Source organism: Nelumbo nucifera, chromosome 1 (genome assembly GCF_055504915.1).
Source record: "Nelumbo nucifera cultivar China Antique chromosome 1, China Antique-T2T, whole genome shotgun sequence".
Classification (NCBI taxonomy): domain Eukaryota; kingdom Viridiplantae; phylum Streptophyta; class Magnoliopsida; order Proteales; family Nelumbonaceae; genus Nelumbo; species Nelumbo nucifera.
The window spans coordinates 95,520,179-95,542,019 of NC_142649.1; the positions used below are offsets into that span (position 1 = coordinate 95,520,179).

The 21,841-nt window shown below is 38.8% G+C and overlaps 1 protein-coding gene across 1 annotated transcript; it reads right to left on the minus strand.

Annotated features, from left to right (window-relative positions):
* Positions 1-3,692: 3,692 nt before the first annotated feature.
* LOC104605563 (translocon-associated protein subunit alpha-like) lies at positions 3,693-21,399 on the minus strand. Its single transcript, XM_010270383.3, has 8 exons — positions 21,076-21,399; positions 20,183-20,344; positions 20,011-20,061; positions 19,741-19,829; positions 13,355-13,432; positions 12,962-13,165; positions 4,295-4,366; positions 3,693-4,135 (listed from the first exon to the last, which is right to left on the minus strand). Exons 1-8 carry the CDS (start codon positions 21,131-21,133, stop codon positions 4,088-4,090), a joined length of 762 nt encoding a protein of 253 aa, XP_010268685.1. The 5' UTR covers positions 21,134-21,399; the 3' UTR covers positions 3,693-4,087.
* Between the last annotated feature and the right edge of the window lie 442 nt (positions 21,400-21,841).

Below are 21,841 nucleotides of genomic sequence, written 5' to 3' on the forward strand. Positions count from 1 at the left end.
AGGAATAGTAGACTAGAGTGATAGAATCCCTTTCGTATTCGGCAAATTCAGAAGTTCTATCATCACAAGCTTGGCCTTCATGGATCATTAAATCCTATTCCTATCGTGTTTGTCAATTGTCGATCCGAAAAAACTTGTTCTAAGTTTTCAAACCAATGCGTTTATATAAAGCGTGACCATTCCCACAGGATCATTGGCTTGCCCTTTTTTTCAGTTCAAACCCCATTTACTAGAATGGTTAAACCATTTGCAGAGGAATTTTGCCCTTAGATGTTCGATCTTGACACAGAATCGATCTTACTTGAAAACCAGGTTCGGATGGTTCAATTGTAAATACCACAAGAATACAAGGTATTCAATACAATGTATTGTCTATTAACCGGCTCAAACGGTTGAACCATTGATTTTAGTCCCTTTTTTTTGTTAGCCTATTGTCAATCCCTTTTCAATAAAATAATTTTATTAAGGTATTCAAATCAATGTGTAAACCATGAACTACTGCAAATATGTGTTCCGGTTCAAGTTTGTTGTTTGTTAACATTGTAATTTGTAAATATATATCGAAAAACAAGTCAAATTTGCAAACATGCCAGGTTTTGCATCCAAAATGGGGGCAACGTTTGCTTCTAAGAAATTGATGGCTTTGCTCCCATCTTCAATGGAGGTAAATAGGCTAACCTTTTGCTCCCTTCTTCAGTGGAACTTGTCTAGAGCAAGAGACGAAATAGTAACTTCCAATATCACAGTGCAAGTGAAGGAAACCTCCAATCTCATATCACTGCTCAAGACGTTCTCCTATCTCACCTTGCAGCTGACGATCATGGTAAATCATTTCTTCCTTGAAATGCCAAAGCCAGAAAGACGACCATAGGCATAACAGTAATTAACATCTGATCTTATGTTGCAGCCAACAAACGACCTCCAACCTTGATCATTGCTTAAGCCATCCTTCGATCTGCATTGTTAATGATCTTTTTTAACCAATTACCAGCTTCTACACTTTCAGGATACATATGACATTAAAACCTCTGACTTCTACAATCTAGACAACCATCATCTCAGCTCAGATGTGTTGCAACTTGCAGCCAGTTATTTCAAGAGCAAAACTTTCCTTTCTTGTTTGGATATAAGTTCTTCATTTACCTGCTTTGGCAGATCTGATTTTTTTTTTCTGTAGACGGAATTGCATCCTCGTGTTCATTCAAATCTCTGATCTTGGAATAGAAACCCTAGGCATAATGACAACCTTTGATTTTGGCTAACCATTTTTTGTTCATCAAAATCTCCAATTTTGTTTAGATATAAGATCATCATTTTCTTTTTTGTTTTTTGTTTTTTTTTTTTTAGTTATCTGGTTACATCTAGTTCTGTGCATTTCTGGTTTTTTCAGTTGATGAGTTTTTTATTAGGGTAAATTACAAACGCCCCCTATATCATGGGGTCAGTGAGTCCGTGCGTTCTGTGCACCCACCAATATGAGGCGAACACGTCATCTCATCAGTCTTAACCGCGAATTAATGAAGACTTTCTCCGTTATTACAGTTCGACTGGTTGAACCAGCCACAAAACACGTTTGGCCTTCCCTCTCATGTTAGAACTCGACTAAAACCCCTTCTGCCTTTCGAACCTAACCCTGTTACTAGATCATCGGTAAGATATTGTTCTTCCTCCTTCCCTGCAAACTCAATGAAGAAGAGTGACTTATGATGCAACATATGAACTCCCAGTTGCAGACGAGCAGCTCCGATGGCATCCCTGCAATTGGTTTCTCCACCACAAAGTCCACATGATTTAAACCGCTCTCTCTGATTTCAATGGCGATTCCCTATGTCTGGCAAAGGGCCAATGGCTATGGATGCAGTAGTAAGCCGCCGCCGAATCCACACCGTGTTCAAGAGTAGAGATAGGAAAGTTGTCAACAGCGTTAGCGGCTTCAGCATTGGCAACCACTGGAGCCACAGCAACGGAGACAGCAAGACAATAGAAACGCCTTCTTGGGTTCACGGGTGGATTTCCCAACTGCCACTGCCACAAGGATTTTATTGAGATTCATCGTATATCTTCATGTATATTTTAGGATGTAATCTTTGTGCCAATTTAGGATAGCTGTAAATTTGGTTTTAGTTACCATAATTATAGGAGTCGGTGATTTGTTTCCTAGTTGTTAGCCGATATTCTTGCGGGGGAACTTTGTATATATGTTGCTTGTAATCGTTGGCTGGAATGACACTGAAAACTTCTCCCATTATCTTTCTCTTTCACCTAAACTTTCTCAGATTCTTGGGTTAAGGGGTGGATTTTCCAGTGGGAAACGTCTCATTCTTCTTATTCTTCTCTGGCCATGTAGCTGGTCCTTAACTGCTTTGCTGGAGATTTAGGGCTTCAAAATCATTTTTCCTGCTTTACTCAGATTATTCTAAAAATAGGATTACGTGCCCATACTTTTCATCATTTTCCTTTTTCATTGATGGGTGTGGTGCAAGAGAGAGCAAACCTAGCCAAAACTTGTATGTTGGATCCGCCCCCCTCCCAGTCAAGAATTTAGAATTTGTTCTAGGAAAAAAACTTAAAAAACAAAAAACTGAATGTGTTATTTATTCGTCGAGGATCCATTGCATGCGCTCCTGGATTTTTTTTTTTTTTACACATTCAACGTGGCCGAACGTAATTGGAGGGTGCACTCGACCAGTGCACTAACAGGTGCACAAAACGTAAACTCGGGGTTAGTGACAATTACCTTGAGTGTGTTTTTATAAAAGTACTTTTGCAAATGTGCTTTTATAAAAGTGTTTTCATAAAGTACTTTCGTAAAAATGCTTTAATAAAGTACTTTTATAAATGTGCTTTAGTAACAGTACTTTCACAAAAGTGCTTTTATAAAAATACTTTCATAAAATTATTTTTATAAAAATACTTTCGTAAAAGTGCTTTTGTAAAAATACTTTCATAAAAGTGCTTTTATAAAAGTAATTCCATAAAAGTGCTTTTATAAAAATACTTTCATAAAAATGTTTTTATAAAAATACTTTCATAAAAGTGCTTTTACAAAAATGTTTTATAAAAGTGCATTAATAAAGTAATTTTATAAAAGTGCTTTAATAAAAATACTTTCATAAAAATGCTTTAATGTAAAAGTACTTTTATAAAAGTGTTTTCATAAAAGTACTTTTATAAAAGTGCTTTCGCAAAAGTAAACATCTATGGCAACAATTTTGCAGGGAGAGTTTCCTCGAAAAATGAAAATGAGCAAGATGGAGCATGATTATTTTTCACGCTGCAGGCTACTCAATTTTTGTGATACGGGGCTAATTTTTCATTCTAAAAAGAATGTGGCCCATGACAAGAATTTTGTAATCAAACACTAATGTTATTCATTCTTGCCCATTCTTACCTAAAACAAGCAACAATTAAAAGAATGAAGCCCTGAACAGTAAACCAAACATGGCCTTAACATCTGTTTTCCTTTTCCACAGCCATTTTATGTGTCAACGCTACAACTAAGCACCAGAAAATAGCATATTTTCTGAAGAACTATTCATTTTGCATGAAACTAAACGTATCTTCAGTACAGAAGTTGACGAGATCACAGTACTGTTTTGGTTGCCAATCGTCAGAGGGGCGCCCTAAGTCCGACCATCCTTACGAGAGAAAACAAAAAGATAAAAACATGAACAAAAAAAAGAAATCATTACTTCCACTTCGAACCCACAAACATATTCTCCATTATTTCCAAGAAATAAATGAACGGAGTACCTCAAGCATCATCAAATAGAAACACTGAAACAGATCACATTCATCCAAAAATGGAACAAAAACTAACCTTACGGGGTTGACCAAAATTGTTTTTCCTACATTTTGACTAAAACCTTCCCTGTAGTTTTGTGTCAGGAGTTCAACTCAACAGTATTGACCACAGGAAAACATAGAAACTTCTTCACATGTTACAAATGCTAGGTTGGCACTTTCTGTTCTCTGAGAAACCATTCAACCTTTGAGCCCTCTTATAAGCCACCTTACATAGTCTGAAATGAGAAACTGTGCTTTCCCATAGTCCTCTGCTTGAGTTAAATGCAGTCTAAGATGGCTTCTACTTCTTCTTCTTTGACTTGGACAGTGATTGAGCATATGCAGTTCCCTGACCAAAAAAAGGGGAGAGAGGAGGTATTAGTGATTCATGTTCAGGAACACAGTTGCAGCATATGAAAAATGAGAGATCAGTTGAACCTAGCAGTCTTGTAATTACGGGGAAAAAACACTAGGACAGGGAAATGAGCATCTTTGACAATCTACTCACCTCCAACCATTCATCCATTGAAGCATCAGTTGTTCCAGTCCCCACTTCAACTTTTGGCATCCTTTTAGTTTTCTGGGTAATTTAAACCAGAAAGTTAAAAAAAAAAATGTTCTGATAAATAACAGAGCAATTATCATAATTGCATTAGCTAGGCCTGCTATAAACATGATAATAACACAGGAATAGAAGAGCAATCAATAGAAAACAACTAGGACTTTCAATTAATACAACAGGAAAGTTATGCCTCGATCGAAAATTTTACAAGTTGCCTCCAATTATTAACACTAACCAGATCATCACAATTACTAATTTGAATGAGTTGCACACATACCCTTTTTATTATCAGTCACACATTGATGCAAATTTTAAGGAGGAGATTAATGCCCTCCATAAGAATAACACTTGGGAGTTGGTGGATCTTCCCAAGTAGGACCTAATAGTGTAAATGTGTGTTTCCAGTAAAGTATAGGGTAGATGGGACAGTAGAAAGGTACAAAGTAAGGTCGGTGGCAAAAGGGTATACCTAAGTATATGGCATTGATTATGTTGAGACTTGGCTTTGGTAGCAAAATTGAACTCAATTTGGGTTCTCTTGTCGCTTTGCCTACCAATCTGGATTGGGGAATTACATTAGTAATGGTGACTTGGAAGATAAGGCAAGGTGTGTAGATTAGTCTTTATATGGCTTAAAGCAGTCTCCCAAAGCTTGGTTTAGTAGGTTTCATATGGTGGTTCAGCAGGTAAGGTTCAAGGTCAAGCAATGCCAGTCTGATCACACACTCTTTGTTAAGGAGTCCAGGGAATGTTGCAGCACCGGTTGTATATATAGATGACATTATCATCACAAGTGACAAGAGTTTTGAGATACAGAAATTGAAGGAGTTTTTGGCTACCCAATGTGAGGTGAACAATATAGGGCCACTACGGTATTTTCTTGGAATCAAGGTTGCTTGCTCCTAAAAGGGTATCTTCGTTTCTCATAGGAAATACATCTTGGATCTATTACAGGACACAAGCAAACTAGGTGCAAAGCCAATTGATAAATTGGTGTTAATCACAGGTTGGGTGATTGTGATGGAGAACCTTTGAAAGATGTAAAATAGTTTTAAAGGTTAGTGGGAGATTGTTGTACTTGTCTATGACACAACCAAATATTGCTTATGTTGTGGGAGTTTTGAGTCAATTTATGCACTCTCCTAGGTACCATACTTAGAAGCTGCTAAGAGAGTTATCAAGTACTTTAAGAAATATCTAGGAAGTGGGTTACTATTCAAGAAGCAAAATCACTTGAAATGGAGGGTTATACTGATGCGAGCAAGTGTTGTGGATGACAAGAAGTCCACCCATTGGTATTGTACTTTTGTGGGAGGAAATCCTAGTGACATGGAAGAGAAAAAGGCAGAGTGTGGTTGCTAAATCAAGTGTTGAAGCTGAATACAAGGCCATGGCTCATGGGATGGCTGAAGTGCTTTGGATAAAGTTTGGGGAACTGGGATTTAGTGTAGACATCCCTATGTCTCTCTATTTTGATAACAAAGCATATTGAAGTGAACAAACACTTTATAAGGGAGAAGCTCAAGAAGGATCAAGTGTGTACCACTTATTTCAGCTCCAAAGAGCAACTTGCTGATGTTATTTCAAAGGGGCTTTAGAGTTTGTGGCACAATGAATTATGTGATAAGTTGGACATGATTGACATATACAGCCCAACTTGAGGGGGAATTTTGTTAGAGTGTTGTTAGTTTATTTTTATATTAGACTATGCCACCAAGGGCACCACTGTAATTTCTCATTCTTTTTATTTGTTTGTGTTGTCTCCTAGTACAAATAACATACCTAGTGCTGCCAGCCAGAGTTTTTTGGCTCTCTAAAGTTTCTTCCTCCTCTCCTCTCTTTGTTTTCCTCTCTTCTTCCTCTCTTTTGTTTTTCAATTGTTTTTAGGGTAGAAAACATGTAGAAATGAAAAAGATGAGCAAGAAGACCTAGCGGTCTAGCCCAACCAAGCAATAGCATGCCCAATCCCAAACCCAGCTCAGTCTGGCATGGGCTGGCCAACTTGGGTTTTCATCTTGGATTAGGCCTTGGCCCAAGGCTCATGTATTAGGGTTGACCCTAAACCCAACCCACCCAAGTTGCATATTTTCAGTTATAAATCAAAACATGGCACTATTGCAGCAGCTGACATGTAAAAATTGCAACTGTACCTACAACTGTGCACAACCTGTTGTTCCTGTTCCATGTTAATATCTAACAAATTAAAACATGGCTACAACCTACAATGTTGTAAATTACCAATTAAAACTTCAAATTCAAGGTCAACTCATCAAAACATAACAAGCTAGGTGAGGCACAATGCAAAAATGAGCTTCACCTGCAAAGCTAGGCTACCCTTTTAGAACACTTACAACACCTAGGCAACAAGGTGCATCCCTGTCATTTAGGCTTGCCATCCCACCTTAACAACTATGATGTAGTCATTTTAATGAAATAAAGAGTTCCTTAATTGCAGGAGAGATGCCTAGGCATGATGGCTAGAACCACTTACTCTAGGTGAAATGCCTAGCAATCCTTATTGGCTTCAAAACAAATAAGTTAAATTACCTTCTGTTAGTTTCTTCTCTATTACTACATCAATCCTGTAGGTTTTCAAGACTGCTATTCAGTCTTGATCACTAAGAGATTTTAGGTTCGATGAGAAGAGAAAGTGAAGAAGATGTAGAAGAAAGAGTGATAGAAGAGCAATAGAACACAGATTTTGAGGAGAAGAACAGAATGTCAAATATTCTGCCGCCACCACTTTAAGTTAATATATATAGGTTATGCTAGTTACATGAAAGGACATATCTGCCCTTAGTGTTTACATCATAACTGCTAACAAATAACAACCAATATAAAACTGAAACTAGAAATAACAGAACAACAAAATAACCACAGCTGTGACTAGATACATTCTACCCTACGGACAGAGTGGTACCACAGCTGTGGGGCCCACATCAATGTTCTCTACACTCCCCCTCAAGTTGGGAGTATATGTTCATCATTCCCAACTTGGATAGATCCGCCTCTAGCTTCTTTCTTGATACGGCTTTAGTAAGAATGTCGGCTAGTTGCATACTAGATGTGATGTAAGGGAGGCATACTTCTTGAGATGAGACCCTCTCTCGCACAAAATGGCGGTCAACTTCAATGTGTTTGGTTCTGTCATGCTATACTGGATTATGTACTATATTAATGGCGGCTTGATTATCATAATACAGCATCAGGGGCTTCTCATACTCAATACCCAACTCCTCAAGTAGAGATCTTAGCCATAGGATTTCAGCCACTCCATTGGCCATGGACCTGTATTCTGCTTCAGCACTTGACCGGGAGACCACACTTTGTTTATTACTTCTCCAGGAGACAAGGTTTCCTCCCACAAGGGCACAATATCCCGAGGTAGACCTTCTGTCATCAACACTCCCAGCCCAATCTGCATCAATATAAACCTCCACCTTCATGTGATTGTTGTTCTTTAAAAGTATACCCCTACCTGGGCATCTCTTCAAGTAGGCTAAGATTCTTTCTGCTGCAAGAAGATGTGTGGTTCTAGGGGAATGCATGTACTGGCTGACAACACTAACAGCATAAGTAATATCTGGTCGAGTGAGGCAGAGATATAGGAGCTTTCCTACCAGTTGCTGGAACATAACTTTGTCTTCAAGAAGCTCCCCACTCTCGGCACTAATCCTGTGATTCTGTTCAATTGGTGTATCTGCAGACTTGACACCTAACTTTCCAATTTCTGCCAACAGGTCTAAGACATATTTCCTCTGAGATATAAAGATTCCCTGTTTGGATCTAGCAACCTCAATACCCAAAAAATACCGGAGTACACCAAGGTCCTTCACCTCAAATTCTTGGTGAAAAAGTTGTTTAAGAGACTCAATCTCATGGCTATCATTCCCTGTGACTACAATATATCATCAACATATACTACCAATAGTGTCAAAGAGGACTCCACCCTCTTGATGAATAGGGTATGATCTCATTGGGCCTGTACATATCCAAACTTCACAAATGCTAGTCTGAATCTATCGAACCAAGCCCTAGGTGACTATTTCAAACCATACAAAGCCTTGTTGAGCCGACAGACCTTCTTACCTACTTCTGCATCATAGAAGCCAGGAAGCAAACGCATGTAAACTTCTTCCTAAAGATCTCCATTCAAAAAGGCATTTTTCACGTCCATTTGGTATAAAGGCCAAGTGTGACTTGCTGTAAGGGACAAGAGAACTCGAATAGTAGTCATCTTGGCTACCGGTGCAAATGTCTCCAAGTAATCTATGCCATAAGTCTGTGTAAACCCCCTTGCAACTAGCCGAGCTTTATACCTCTCAATAGATCCATCTACATTATGCTTCACCGTAAATACCCATCTGCATCCAACTGGTTTCTTTCCTTTTGGCAAATCAACTACATCCCAGGTGTTGTTCTTCAACAGAGCATCCATCTCAACTTGCATTGCATCTTTCCATTCAGGGACGGATAGGGCTTCTTGCACTGTTCTTGGAATAGGGACATTGGAAATGGAGCTAAGGTAGGACCTATAGGTAGGAGATAGGCGATCATAGGATAAAAAATGGGAAATACAGTGGGCTGTGGATGTGGTACAATGTCGTTTCCCTTTACGGACTGCAATCGGAAGGTCAAGATCATCTGTAGGGGAAGTCTCTGTGGGCTCTGGGACTGAAGTATCTGAACCTGGAGCTGCATATGAGATTGGAGCTGGTCTGGACTGCTGATGATCAGGATCAACCTGCCTGCACCGCCTGATAAACCCTCAACTCCTGATCCCTCTGACCACCCTCACCATTGCAGCTTTCCCTCAACTCCTGATCCCTCTGACCACCCTCACCGTTGCAATTCTCATCACCCAATGGAATAGGTAAAGGAACTGCCCCACTCTCATTGCTCTCCCCCTGAAGACAAGAACTCAAACCCCCACTCTCACTACTCTCCCCGTGAGGGGCAACCCGAGGATAATAGGGTGTCCCCTCAAAGAAAGTGACATCCATGGAGACAAACTTCCTCCCAGAGACAGGATCATAACAACAATAACCCTTTTGAGTTTGTGCATAACCAAGGAAGATGCATTTGGAGGCTTTGGGTTCGAACTTGGAGGGATGGGGTCCGAGAAGCTGAACAAAGCAAGTGCAACCGAATGTCTTAAGGGGAATAGAAAACAAGTCCTCACGTGGGTGTAGGGGCGAAAAAGGAGATCGCATATCAAGGACCCTGGAAGGGTTACCGCCGTGAGGATAGCGTCCCCCCAGAAGCGAATAGGGACATTGGAAGTAAACATGAGGCTTCTAGCCCCTTCCAAAATGTGCCTATTCTTCCTCTCGGCAACTCCATTCTGCTGAGGTGTATGAGGGCAAGAGCTCTGGTGGATAACCCCATGATGAAGAAGATAAGATGTCAATGATTTAGCAAAGTATTCCTTTGCGTTATCAGATCGGAGAACTTTGATCTTGGCATCAAACTGAGTTAGAATCATTTGGTGAAAATTTTGGGTCAGGGAAGGTACCTCATCTCGTGAACGCATGAGATAAACCCAAGAAAAGCGGGTATGGTCATCAACAAACAACAAAAAATATCTGTACCCACCCATGGAAGGGATATGATAAGGCCCCCAAACGTTAGTATGCACAATATCAAAAGAATTATCACTCCTTTTATTACTCAATAAATAAGGCTTTCTACAATGCTTAGCAAACTCACAACTTTCACACTGTAGCTGAGACAACTCAATAGACTCAAATAAAGTAGGAAACAGACTCTGTAAAGATCGAAAAGACATATGACCTAATCGGTTATGCCAAAGCATAACCGGACTCACACTCTTAGAAACAAAAGACAACTTCTCTACTGACTCTCCCTGACGAAACCGCTCCCCGAGCAGATAGATCCCATTCGTCTCACGGCCAGTCCCAATCACCTTCTACGTCTCCAAGTCCTGAAAAACACATCAGTCAGGGAAGAAGGTTACTGAGCAGTTCATATGCTTGGTAATACTACTGACTGAAAGAAGGTTAGTATCAAGCTTAGGCACATGCAAAACAGATGATAGGGAGATAGTATCTGAAAGCTTGATGTCACCCTTCCCAGAAATAGGAACCAGGGAGCCATCAGCAATAGATACCTTATCCGTACCAGAAGACAAATGGTAAGTAGTAAACAGTGAAGGCAAGCTAGTCATGTGATCAGATGCACCTGAGTCTATTACCCAACAAGGTTCAATAGTACCTGGAGTTGAGGCATGATAGGCTGAAGCTCGAGTACCTGAATGGGCGAAGGCATATGTGACAGGGGCTGATGGAGGCTGCGGTGGCTGAGCTGAATTTCCAACCTCCTTTGCTAGCTGTATTAGGGCAGCCCGAACTGCAGCTAAGGTCTCCAAAGATGTTCCTTTTGTGCAAGATGAGGATGCTGAATCAGTGTTCATGGCTACATGAGCAGTGCCCTTCTTGTTTCTTAACTTCGCAGGAACCAAGTGGGGATGCAGTTTCCAACATGTCTCTTTTGTATGTTTGGGTTTCTTACAATGTTCACATACTACATCCTTCTTGTCTTCCTTCCTCCTGTCCTTCTCTGAATCACCCCCTGATTTGGGTGTAGCCGCTACAAAGGCTGATATGGGTTGCATCATAACCTTCCTTCTGGTTTCTTCACTGTGTACAAATGAGTAAGCTTGAGAGAGAGTCACACTGTCTCTAGTCACAATCTGCTACCTCACAATATCATATTCTGAGTTCAGTCCCGCCAGGAACTCAAACACTCTGTTTGTCTCGATGTGCTTTCTATGGGTCTGAGCATCTTTGAGACTCTCCCACTCAAGAGTCTCAAAGTGATCTATCTCATGCCACAGGGACTTCAAGGTAGAGAAGTAGACCGATACCAGTTTCTCTCCGTGTTTAAGGGTGTTCACTTCACATTTCAATTCATATGCTCTAGCAACATTAAGGGGTTGGGAGTAAGTTTCTTTCATAACATCCCATATCTCCTTAGCTGTCTTTGCCCACAAAAAATTCCGGCTAATATGAGGCTGCATAGAATTACACAGCCATGTCATAACCAAGTAGTTTTCTTGAATCCACTTGGTATATGTTAGGTCTCCCTTGGAAGGTTCTTTCATATCTCCCAGGAGGTACCCTAATTTACCTCTTCCATCAATAGCCATCATGGCTGATTGGGCCCATTCCAAATAGTTTGATCCATCAAACTTTACGGTCGTAATCTAACCACCCATCTCAGAAATACCACCATAACTGATGTTCCCAAGACTGCCTTCTGCCTGAATTTTAGACTCCATTTCTGTCAAGTCTCAAAACAGTACTTGAATCACCAATCACAATCAAAACAGTATAGGCCTGATCTGTATTCTCAGTGTATGTGCACAAAACCGAAGTAATTCTAATCTGAAACCAACTAGCCAACACAGCAGTAGCTGTCCATAGATCTCTAACCCCCTTAGAACTCTGAGAACAGCTTTAAAACAAAACTGATATGCTAGGGAAAGTTAGGGTTTTAATCAGTCCTGAAAGGAAGCAATTCAGTCGCACAGTCCAAACTATATAGATGAGCTTTCAGTAGGGTTTTAATCAATCCTGAAAGGAAGCAATTCAGTCGCACAGTCCAAACTGTATAGATGAGCTTGCAGTAGGGTTAATAAGAAACCCTAGAATCTGATCGGACCTACCAATCAACTTAAGAGTAGCTCTAGGTAGATCACAGAGTTCAGTCAACCACTAGGGCTTGCCGCAGATCACTTTCAAACCCTAGAGTAGAGAGAAACACAGTTCGGTCCAGGGTTTGATGTAAAACCCTAGGAAATCGAAGAGGGAAAGAGCTTCTATTAAAAAATAACAACTTACAAGGAAAAAATAGTTCGCTGCCTTCTAGGGTTACCTGAACCCTAGTCTTCTCTGATCCTTCCTGACCACCAACACTCTGCAACCCTAGCAAGTTTCCAACAACTGCTAGTACCTCTGGCGATCTCCAAGAATCAGTCTGCGAACTCCTCTTTTTCAGCTTTCAGTCCTAGGAGATTCTCATGTGGTCGGCTGGTATTAGACTCACATGAAAAACCCTAACTTGGCTCTGATACCATGTAGGTTTTCAAGACTGCTATTCAGTCTTAATCACTAAGAGATTTTAGGTTCGATGAGAAGAGAAAGTGAAGAAGATGTAGAAGAAAGAGTGATAGAAGAGCAATAGAACACAGATTTTGAGAAGAACAGAATGTCAAATATTCTGCCGCCGCCACTTTAAGTTAATATATATAGGTTATGCTAGTTACATGAAAGGACATATCTGCCCTTGGTGTTTACATCATAACTGCTAACAAATAACAACCAATATAAAACTGAAACTAGAAATAACAGAACAACAAAATAACCACAGCTGTGACTAGATACATTCTACCCTACGGACAGAGTGGTACCACAGCTGTGGGGCCCACATCAATGTTCTCTACAAATCCCACAATATAACCTACATTAACAGAATGAAGCTTGTATTCTGTTGTTTATAAAAGGAGAAAAAAGGAAAAATAAGTCATGATTTTTCAACATATTTGTATTAATACACACATTTGTCACATACAATTACAAAGTCATTACTTACCTTGGAAAGCTGCTTTATTTGACCATATATCCACAACCCAAAAAGGCCAAGAAGAGCAAGGCCAAGGGTAACAAGAAAAACAGACTCAACACTGAGAAAGCCACTAGCCTCAACAACTTCAATGGTACCATTGTAGAAAGTGCTCTGAAATGGTTGCTGATCTATCTCATAAATGATTGTACCCACAAGATCAAATGATCCAGGCTGCAAGAACAGATAATAGGATGCTTGAGACATTTTTTTTATTTGATTAAAAAGACAAATATGCATAGGATCAAGTTACAATCCTCATTTGTTTTTCTTTTCACATAAATTCAAATATAAAGCAAAAGCCAATTGCTGATCAAACAATCAATTCATAAGATGCACACCAATTACAACAAGGTTATATACCTGCAAGTACTTGGAAACAGAAAATATATATGGAAAAGTGGCCTGAACAGAAGTTGGAACAGTTGCATTGTTAAAGACCTGAATCACAATCAAAATTATATGTTAATAAGAAAGGTGCCCAAAACAGAAAAAATACAAAAGTTAGAATACACATTGCAGTTAAAATGAAACCAAAGAAAACATGCTTGCATATGAACCAAAGTTAGAATACACATTAGACAGGGACTTCAATTTTTTTTTAATCAATAACTCAAACATTTTATTAATTTAAGAAGGAAAAATAAGTACAACACACCCAACAATTATATGATTATATTCATATCTCTGGTTAACCACCCAACAATTATTCAGGGACTTTAAAATGGATGAAAATGTAAGAGCAAGGAAAACTCTTGAAAGGTTAATGACTAAGTAAAGATGCAAAAAGCATTCATAACTAAAACAAGAAATACTTGTTTTAGAAGTAAATCAGATTAGGTCTCATACATAGATTATATATACAACAAAAATTTAATAGAAATATTCCCCTGGAAGTATCTTGCATCTGAAGTCACAGTATAGGTAGTTGTGGTCTGGGGACCATGATGGAGCACATAAGTAGAGGATCAGGACACATTGCTAGATGGGCTGTTAACCAAAATCCGGTATGATATCATCAGTTTCAACCATCTTACTTGAAGTTTCTTTTTTTTTTTTTTGATGAATGAATAGGCAATTTTATTAAAGAGATGAAAAAGGGAGTACAACCAGCCTTGGAGGCACGAGATGCTACCTCCCCAAAGGTACGAGTACAAGCCCAAGCACTGTGAAATTATAGATTAGCCCAATACATAGAAGCCCGAACAACCCCTTGCTTAGCCAAAGAATCTGACAAAGCATTAGCTGATCTGCTGACCCATTGGAAATTGACTGTCATACTTCTTGTTAACAATTTAACTTTCCTCAGAAGATCTCTGTAGCCTCAAGTGACGGTGTCTGGATTCTGCAGCCAACTAACTATTACCTTGGAATCTCCTCCAACTACCAGATTTTCCATTCCATGTTGGCTTGCAATCTGTAAACCTTGTACAGCTGCTAGTATTTCAGCTCTTGTTGAGTCACCCACTCCTACTGGGCCTGAGAATAAAGAGATGATGTTGCTGTTCTTATCCCTCAAGATTCCACCAATTCCAGAAGGCCCTGGATTACCTTGACTACTGCCATCAAAATTGAGCTTGATTACACCTTCTGGAGGAGGAGTCCAACTAGCTTGTAGTCTGGATTTCTTTGACGCTATTGATGCCACTGCTACCCAACTCCTCCAAAAGTCATCGTAGGAAAAATCTACAAACAGTTCTGATGCTTTCAGCCATAGGATGGATCTTGTTAGTATGCATTCCTTAACTTCCTCGGGACTCCTTTCTTTTTCATGGAAGATCCTTGTGTTCCGTTCCTCCCATAAGGTCCATACCATGGCAGCTCTTACGCATTTCCACATAAGCTTCTTGGAGTATTATTTTTTCAGTATTTTCTATGATTATTATTTTTTTCAACATTTTAAGAGTCCTAGTAGAACTTTTCTCCATCTCCCAAATTCAAATTGTATATAGTGAAAACATGTACCCATGTTCATGTTTGAAGCTTGCTTTTGGCCCAGGCTTCATGGTAGGCCACATGAATGGAGGTTCCAATCCTCTAAATTTAAGGAAAGTGGGAACTGATGGGACCCCAAACCACTCTACGGGTCATGTTGACCCAGACCCAAATCCTATCCAATTACATAGAAGGCATGAGCTACTGCCTAAATTTAGGGCAGAAGTGAAAACCTGAGTCTAGATTGTTAGTTGTACCTGCTGCAGCTAAAACCTAGAATTAAGTTCACTAGACCATAACCAATTTTGGTCCCAGCTATCTGGAGTCCTACTTTCCTGCAACCTAGAACACAGACAACATTTTTTGGGTAAAAACATTGGCACCACATAAATGGCTTTTCATGGATAGAAGTACTACTTATATTTGACAATATACACAACATTTTCTTCTTATATGTACCTGCAGACAGTGATGTTCACATAAACATGTGCTGAAAGACAATGGTTTGCATGGGCCCCACCATGAATTCATAGCTATACGCACTACAGCAGACTTTTTTTCTTCACTCAATGGAGCTACAGTCTAGGGGTGATTTATAGTCTGGATACATACATACATACTAAAAAGGAAACAGGTTAATGTAGTGAGAAATGATTTAAGGGCCCGTGATTTAGCAATGAATATGGTACTAAAAAGAACAGAATTGAAGAGCACAATTAATGTAGCCGACCTCATATGGTTGGGACAAGGCTTAAATGATGATAATAGTGATTACATGTAATATATTATAGCTATTTTATATAATATTATATATATTTAAGCTTGTAATATAATAGGTGCTAAGCCCAGCCCATGTTACAGATTACCCTTAGGCTACACAACAAGGGTAGCCTGTTCCCCAAACTGATGTGAACAGAAAAACAAATTACATGTAGCACTTCAAATATACAACAATAAGCACAAGAAATACCAAGCTGAAAACAACAAAACAAGTTAGACTTTTAGGGATTTCAGACCTGAACAAGTAGAACTTCTCCTGGAACAGTTCCACTACAATAATAAGGGCATCAACCTGGCCTCCCATGCAGACACGCAGCGATAGAAGGATTGGAAGGTGCCAAAATGGGTTGACCCCTCAAAACCCAAGCTTCCAATACTTGAAACCCCTAGTTGGGGCCAAGGTACAGCTCAAACAAGAGAGAGAACCTAAAAAGACCCCTACAGACGCAGTCCACTTCTCTTTTATAAGACTCAATGACTTGCTGGAGAAGCCAATTAATATATTTACACATAAACCCCTAGAATGTTTCCCTTTCACAAATAACTCCTGAAGAACAAAGCTAACTTTAAACAGACCCCAAAAGATAACTTTTGTTACAAAAAGACCCAAGAGACCAAAACCCAACAGATGTGCACCCAACTGCCCCTGACCAGAATCTGAATTATAAAATGACGAAAACACCCCTGGACCCAAACTGTCAACAAAATTACCCAAAAAATAACAATTTGGAATCCTACTACAAAAGTCATGCAAATACAGAATACATTCACATTTTTTCTTTTTTTCCTTTTCTTTCTTTCTTTCTTTTTTGGCCTCCTCACAAACAAACCATGTAACCCTTGCCCCAAAATCCTGGTGAAGGTGGGAATTAGATCCTAAGTCTCAGTTTATATTCAAGCTTGTTCTATGAATAGGCCACCTATAAGAATTTAGCCCAGTTTGAGGTTGGCTATTGGCACATCATTTAAAATTTTACATCTGCTTTTACAAATTTGGACAAACAGAAACTGTTGGGAGACACATGGCTACCTGGGCCTAATCTTTTTTTTATAGGAAACGGTGACTTTCATTGAAGTTAGTTTAATACAAAAATACAGCTGTCAACCACTCAAACACAAGGGTGCTGAGCCCAAAAAACAAACTTAAGTTACATTACTGCCCAAAACAAGTTTTCTCTAAAAGTCCCTTGCTTTGCCAACATATCGACTAGCCCATTAGCCAACCTTCTGACCCAATTGAAAGAGACTCCTATCTCCCTTGCTAGCCAATTTATTTCCCTCACAAACCATCTATAGACCTATACCCCCCAACTTTGTGATTGCATCCAACCAATTACTAGCTTAGAATCCCCTTCTGCCTTGATGAAGGACCATTTGCTTAGCCAGCCTTAAGCCTTGGAGTGAAACCAACACTTCCACTCTTAGTGAATGGTCAAGCCAATATGCCACGAGATCAACCCCTTTGGCCACATTGGAATAGTGGATTACTGTCACTCACCCATGTTTGGTAATCTCATTTTCTTTTAAGAAATAAATTCATAAAACCTAAAACATTAAAACCTCTTATAATGCTATTGCTATGGCACATAAATAATAGCTTGTGGGGCAAAGTATGCATCACCATACATAGCAGATTTTAACTCCTTAGCCTCTTAATTAACTGCCCTCAACTCAACTAAGCCTTAACCCCAACTATTAAAGATCAGTCACATGAATCCTGTCCTTCCATTGTGCTCTATCAAAATCATGTTTTCTGTTAGATTGCAAGTCCTTGGGTCATTTCTTACCACTTCAACCTACGTCTCGTACTTGCACCAAGTCATTATTAACCAACTCCCCTATATGAAAAAATTGTAATGCCTACTTTGAACCTGGATACACATTTTGACCTCTTAAGACTTCTATCCCACTGTAATATTGTAAACCAAAGGTCTAATGAAAATTACCAAATTAACTCCAAAAGAAAGAAATAATTTGCCCCAGAATCAACTATATGAGGGGGAATCCAACCAAGACACCACTGATTCACATTGATTACCAGAACGCAAGGGAGGAATGTCTTGTAGACATATTAAAACCTGTTGTGGAGATTGGAGAATCATGGGGTGCAATTATCACCTTGTAAATTTAGATCCTTAATTAAAAATCAAAATCAACAGGTAAATACCAGCTCCACCCCTAAGGTCAGCACTGCTTAAGCAAAAAATGAAATTTCAACTAAATTGGAAATTCTCCTAAACTACTAGGGAAAGGGCAAGTTTAAAGAAAAACTAAGGATCCATTTGGTTCACAGTTCGAATTGGAATAGGAATTGGAATCGAAATCCATTGGAAAAGAATTGGAATGGTCTATTCCCCCTGCCTGCTTGGTTTAGACAGGAATCGGAATTAGAACCGGCAGAAATGGATTCTCATTCCCAATGGAGGGGGAGGGAATAGTCATTCCCTCAAATGGGGGGTGTCATTCCACCAGGAATGGGAATGGGATTCTGATTCCACCCAACCAAATGGTTGGAATCGGAGTAGACCATTCTGATTGCAATTTCAAACCCCATTCCTGCAAACCAAACAGGCCCCACTCCAAAATCCAAGATAATCAGGATACTTACACCCTTCTATCTGGCAAATTTAACCTTACTTTGTTCAATTCATCCCCCATATATCCTGAAGCTCTAGCTTATTGTGTTGCATTTTCAGAATATTAACTGCCTTAAGGTTGTTATACAACTTCCAATAATCACCTTTAATAAATAGTAAGAGACCCTGACCCTGTACTTCCAAGTAACAATCCTATATCTAAAGATTTAGTCAACTTCTGCTCCACCTTCTTCTTTTCCCATCCTGTTCTCTTCTTTTGCAGTTTCACCAAGCAATCTTTGAGAGGCTGAAGTACACAGTTGCAAGTTAGAGATTGTTTTTTCTTTTTGTGAAAAGGTAAAGTATTTTGTATTTGATTGTAAAGATGGTTGTACATGGGGTGACAAGACCCAAGTTCACTAGAATCTGTATGTAACAAAAAGCACATTAGTTGAGAGATTATAAGCCTTTTCCCAAGAATATATTTTTGCTAACATGTTCTCCCCAGCTAAAGTGAAGAAGGATTGCCAGCACATGGTTCCAAGTTTGCCTGCTAACATGTTCTTGTGAAATATTGCATAAAGGACAGTTGGAGAGGTGACTGGAATTCCTCTTTTTATAAGCTTGTGTTTAGTGAGGAATTTACCATGAACCGCAGTCCATAACAGAAAAGCAACTTTAGAGACTAAATAATATCAGCTGAGTAACATTTAATTTCTTGTTCACTGCAGTAAAAGAATATGCATACACCAAGTAAGATACTAAGACAAGCTCATAATATATAACATACAGATATTAAGAGAGAATCTTCTACAAAAAGCCAAAATATCAAACATTTTGAAAGTACAAAATTCCAGATTGAGTCACTTAGCCCAGAGCAAAACAAGTTATGGTTTCCTCCATATATCCACAAGCAATCAACAGCTTAATCAAAACTAGGAATCTTCCATCATAAGTGATAAATGACAATTCTAGGAAAGCAGAAACTTTGCAACCCAAATGGTATAGAGAACAACTTCACACCGAAAAAAGAACTATACAGTTCTAAAATATGCAAAACTAAAAATTTTCATCATCAGCTATATCACCAGTCACCAAATGAACTTTGTAATTATGATTAGTGTATTTTATGAACTCCTTTCATATATATTTTCTGGAGGGGACGAGGGGTAATGTACTTACATTCCCACCAGGTATTTTTTATGTTAATAAAATTGACAGTGGCCAGTTGTCCACCCCTCCTCTGGGAGTAAAGCTTGGGGTATAAAAAAACCAAATGACTTTTGTAGGAGGCACGTGGATCAGCATTACACAGTCACCAACTCTTTCATAAATAAACCAAGTCTACAGACTTAACACTATTCATCTATCAATAAAAGCTTGAGTAGAATAAACAATAATGATTACCTGAAAACACAGTACACATGCATCACGAAGAAAAACATAATTTAGGTTTACCTGTGCAGTAAGGTTTTGGACCAGCAGACGATGATCGAAAGGAAGGTGGATGCTAGCCTTAATAGCAACAACATTCAAATATGATTCCCCTGTATTTTTTATTAAAAAACAACCACTAAGGAAAGCTATGGATACAGCTAAGTGTGCCAAAATAATGAAAGGGTCCATTAAGATCAATAATCTGATTTGTGAACAGAGGTGATGCATGGTGGGCCTTGAAATAAAGAACAAAAACTAGAACTTGAAGCCGCAATTGGCTAAAAAGCTTACCTTCATTATTTACTCCAACTAGTATTTCAGCCTCTTCCCCTGCTGGCACCACTGCAGAACACAAAAGGAATTTAAAGACTCGATCCTAAGCAAGTTAAATTATACATACAAAAGAAAATTGATGGAATCAAATGATATACAAATTGGCATCTTCTGCCGGTGAAACTCTTACAGCGTGCTGCATTTTTTGGGAAAACGTAGACAGTTTCGACTCCTGGAGCTGGACTAAAACTCCCATCACCATAATCCTGGACATCATCACCAACAATTCCGAGATCACCTCCTCCAACAACTTCGGTCACTTCAACTTCCGACTCAGATTGACACTTAACAACTGTCGACAAACACAGACCAGCGAGCACACTGATTAGACATAACGTTGTCTATATAAAATGCAAGGAATTGACAACAAAAGATGGGTACATGTTTTTCAGACTCAATTGGGTCCAAAATATAATCTAGATCGAAGGGCGCAATCATGTATGTACCAGAAGTCAAAATAAATGAAAAGTTAAACGAAAATCTGCCCAATCCGTCTAATAAAACGGCATAAACCCGAAATGAAAGAAATCGCTTCAACAACAAAGAAAGGGACAGTTCATATAAATATAGATTATACAAACATTTTATTATCGGCATATAAATAATAAATAAATATAGAAATAGAAACATTATGGCAACTCGAATGACAAACTAAACAAGCTCCATAGAAAGGGAAGAAAAGATTAAAAACAAACAAACAAACAACAAAAAATCGCACTCGCAGAAAAGCTGATAGGACCATCACAAATGAATATAAGTTTCTTACTAGCCGCCAGCCAAAATTCACAGTAAAATTCAAGTAAATCTTAAAACAGCTAAAATTTTGAAGGTAGCATATCAGAGTTCTTCCTGATGCATACATGCACACAGAGACAATACGAACAAAACTCCAGTGAAGTTAAGGTGGACCGATCTTAAAACCAAGACATTTCTGACGCCAATAAAAATGAAAACCAGAAACCAAAAGCAAGCAAAACTCGTTCAGATCTGAAAATCAGGAAATAAGAGATCAAGAAAAATTACCTTGGAGGAAAAGAGATGAGATGAGGAGAAGAGCCAACAAGAAAACCCTAATTGCCATTGGAACTCGTCTGAAACGAGTTACGAGTGCACAAGCTCTCGAACCAGCGCACGATAAGCAGAAGAATGGCTGTTGACTATTTTTGCTTGTATTTTCTAGTTTAACCTCTGTAAGACGAATTCGCGCTCAGGTAAAAAAACAAGGACAAAATCAAAAAAACCAGCACTCAGCAGCCCACAAACGACCAAACGGCGACTACCAACTCCAAGTGCTCTTGATTCACTGCAAGGCTGAAACATGCAAGAAATATCAAATAGGCAAGGAATATTAAAATTGACATATTTTAATTTTTAAATTAAAGTGCGGTTTTTAGAAAACCAATAATTTTTTTCTTTTTTTTTTGAAGAGAATCCAACCATAAATTTTCTTTAAATTTATCTTTTCAGTTAAAAAAAAATAGAAAATAACTGTTCAACCCAGAATCAGAATTTATGTGAATTCGGAATTAATATTGGGCTGGCGTTGATGATAGAGTGGGGTTTTTTAATATTTTGAATGTTTATAAGTTTATAATGAAATTTAAAAATCTGCATGGATCTGTCCGTGCTTTTCCGAAATGCTTCCTGACTGTGCATCGGGCTGTTGAAATAAATAATGATAACGTCTCACTAGTCATAAAATATATGGGCTATGACCGTCCAAAATTTGGGTCCATGTATTTTATAACTGATGTAGTGTGTTGTCATTGTTTCGACAGCCCATCATTAG

Coding starts and splice junctions, on each gene's coding strand:
- LOC104605563 (XM_010270383.3), bottom strand. CDS start 21,133: ATGGCAATTAGGGTTTTCTTGTTGGCTCTTCTCCTCATCTCATCTCTT. Junction 20,062..20,182: donor CCCAAAAAATGCAGCACGCT/GTAAGAGTTTCA, acceptor TGTGTTCTGCAG/TGGTGCCAGCAGGGGAAGAG. Junction 13,433..19,740: donor TCCAAAACCTTACTGCACAG/GTAAACCTAAAT, acceptor ATTGTGATTCAG/GTCTTTAACAATGCAACTGT.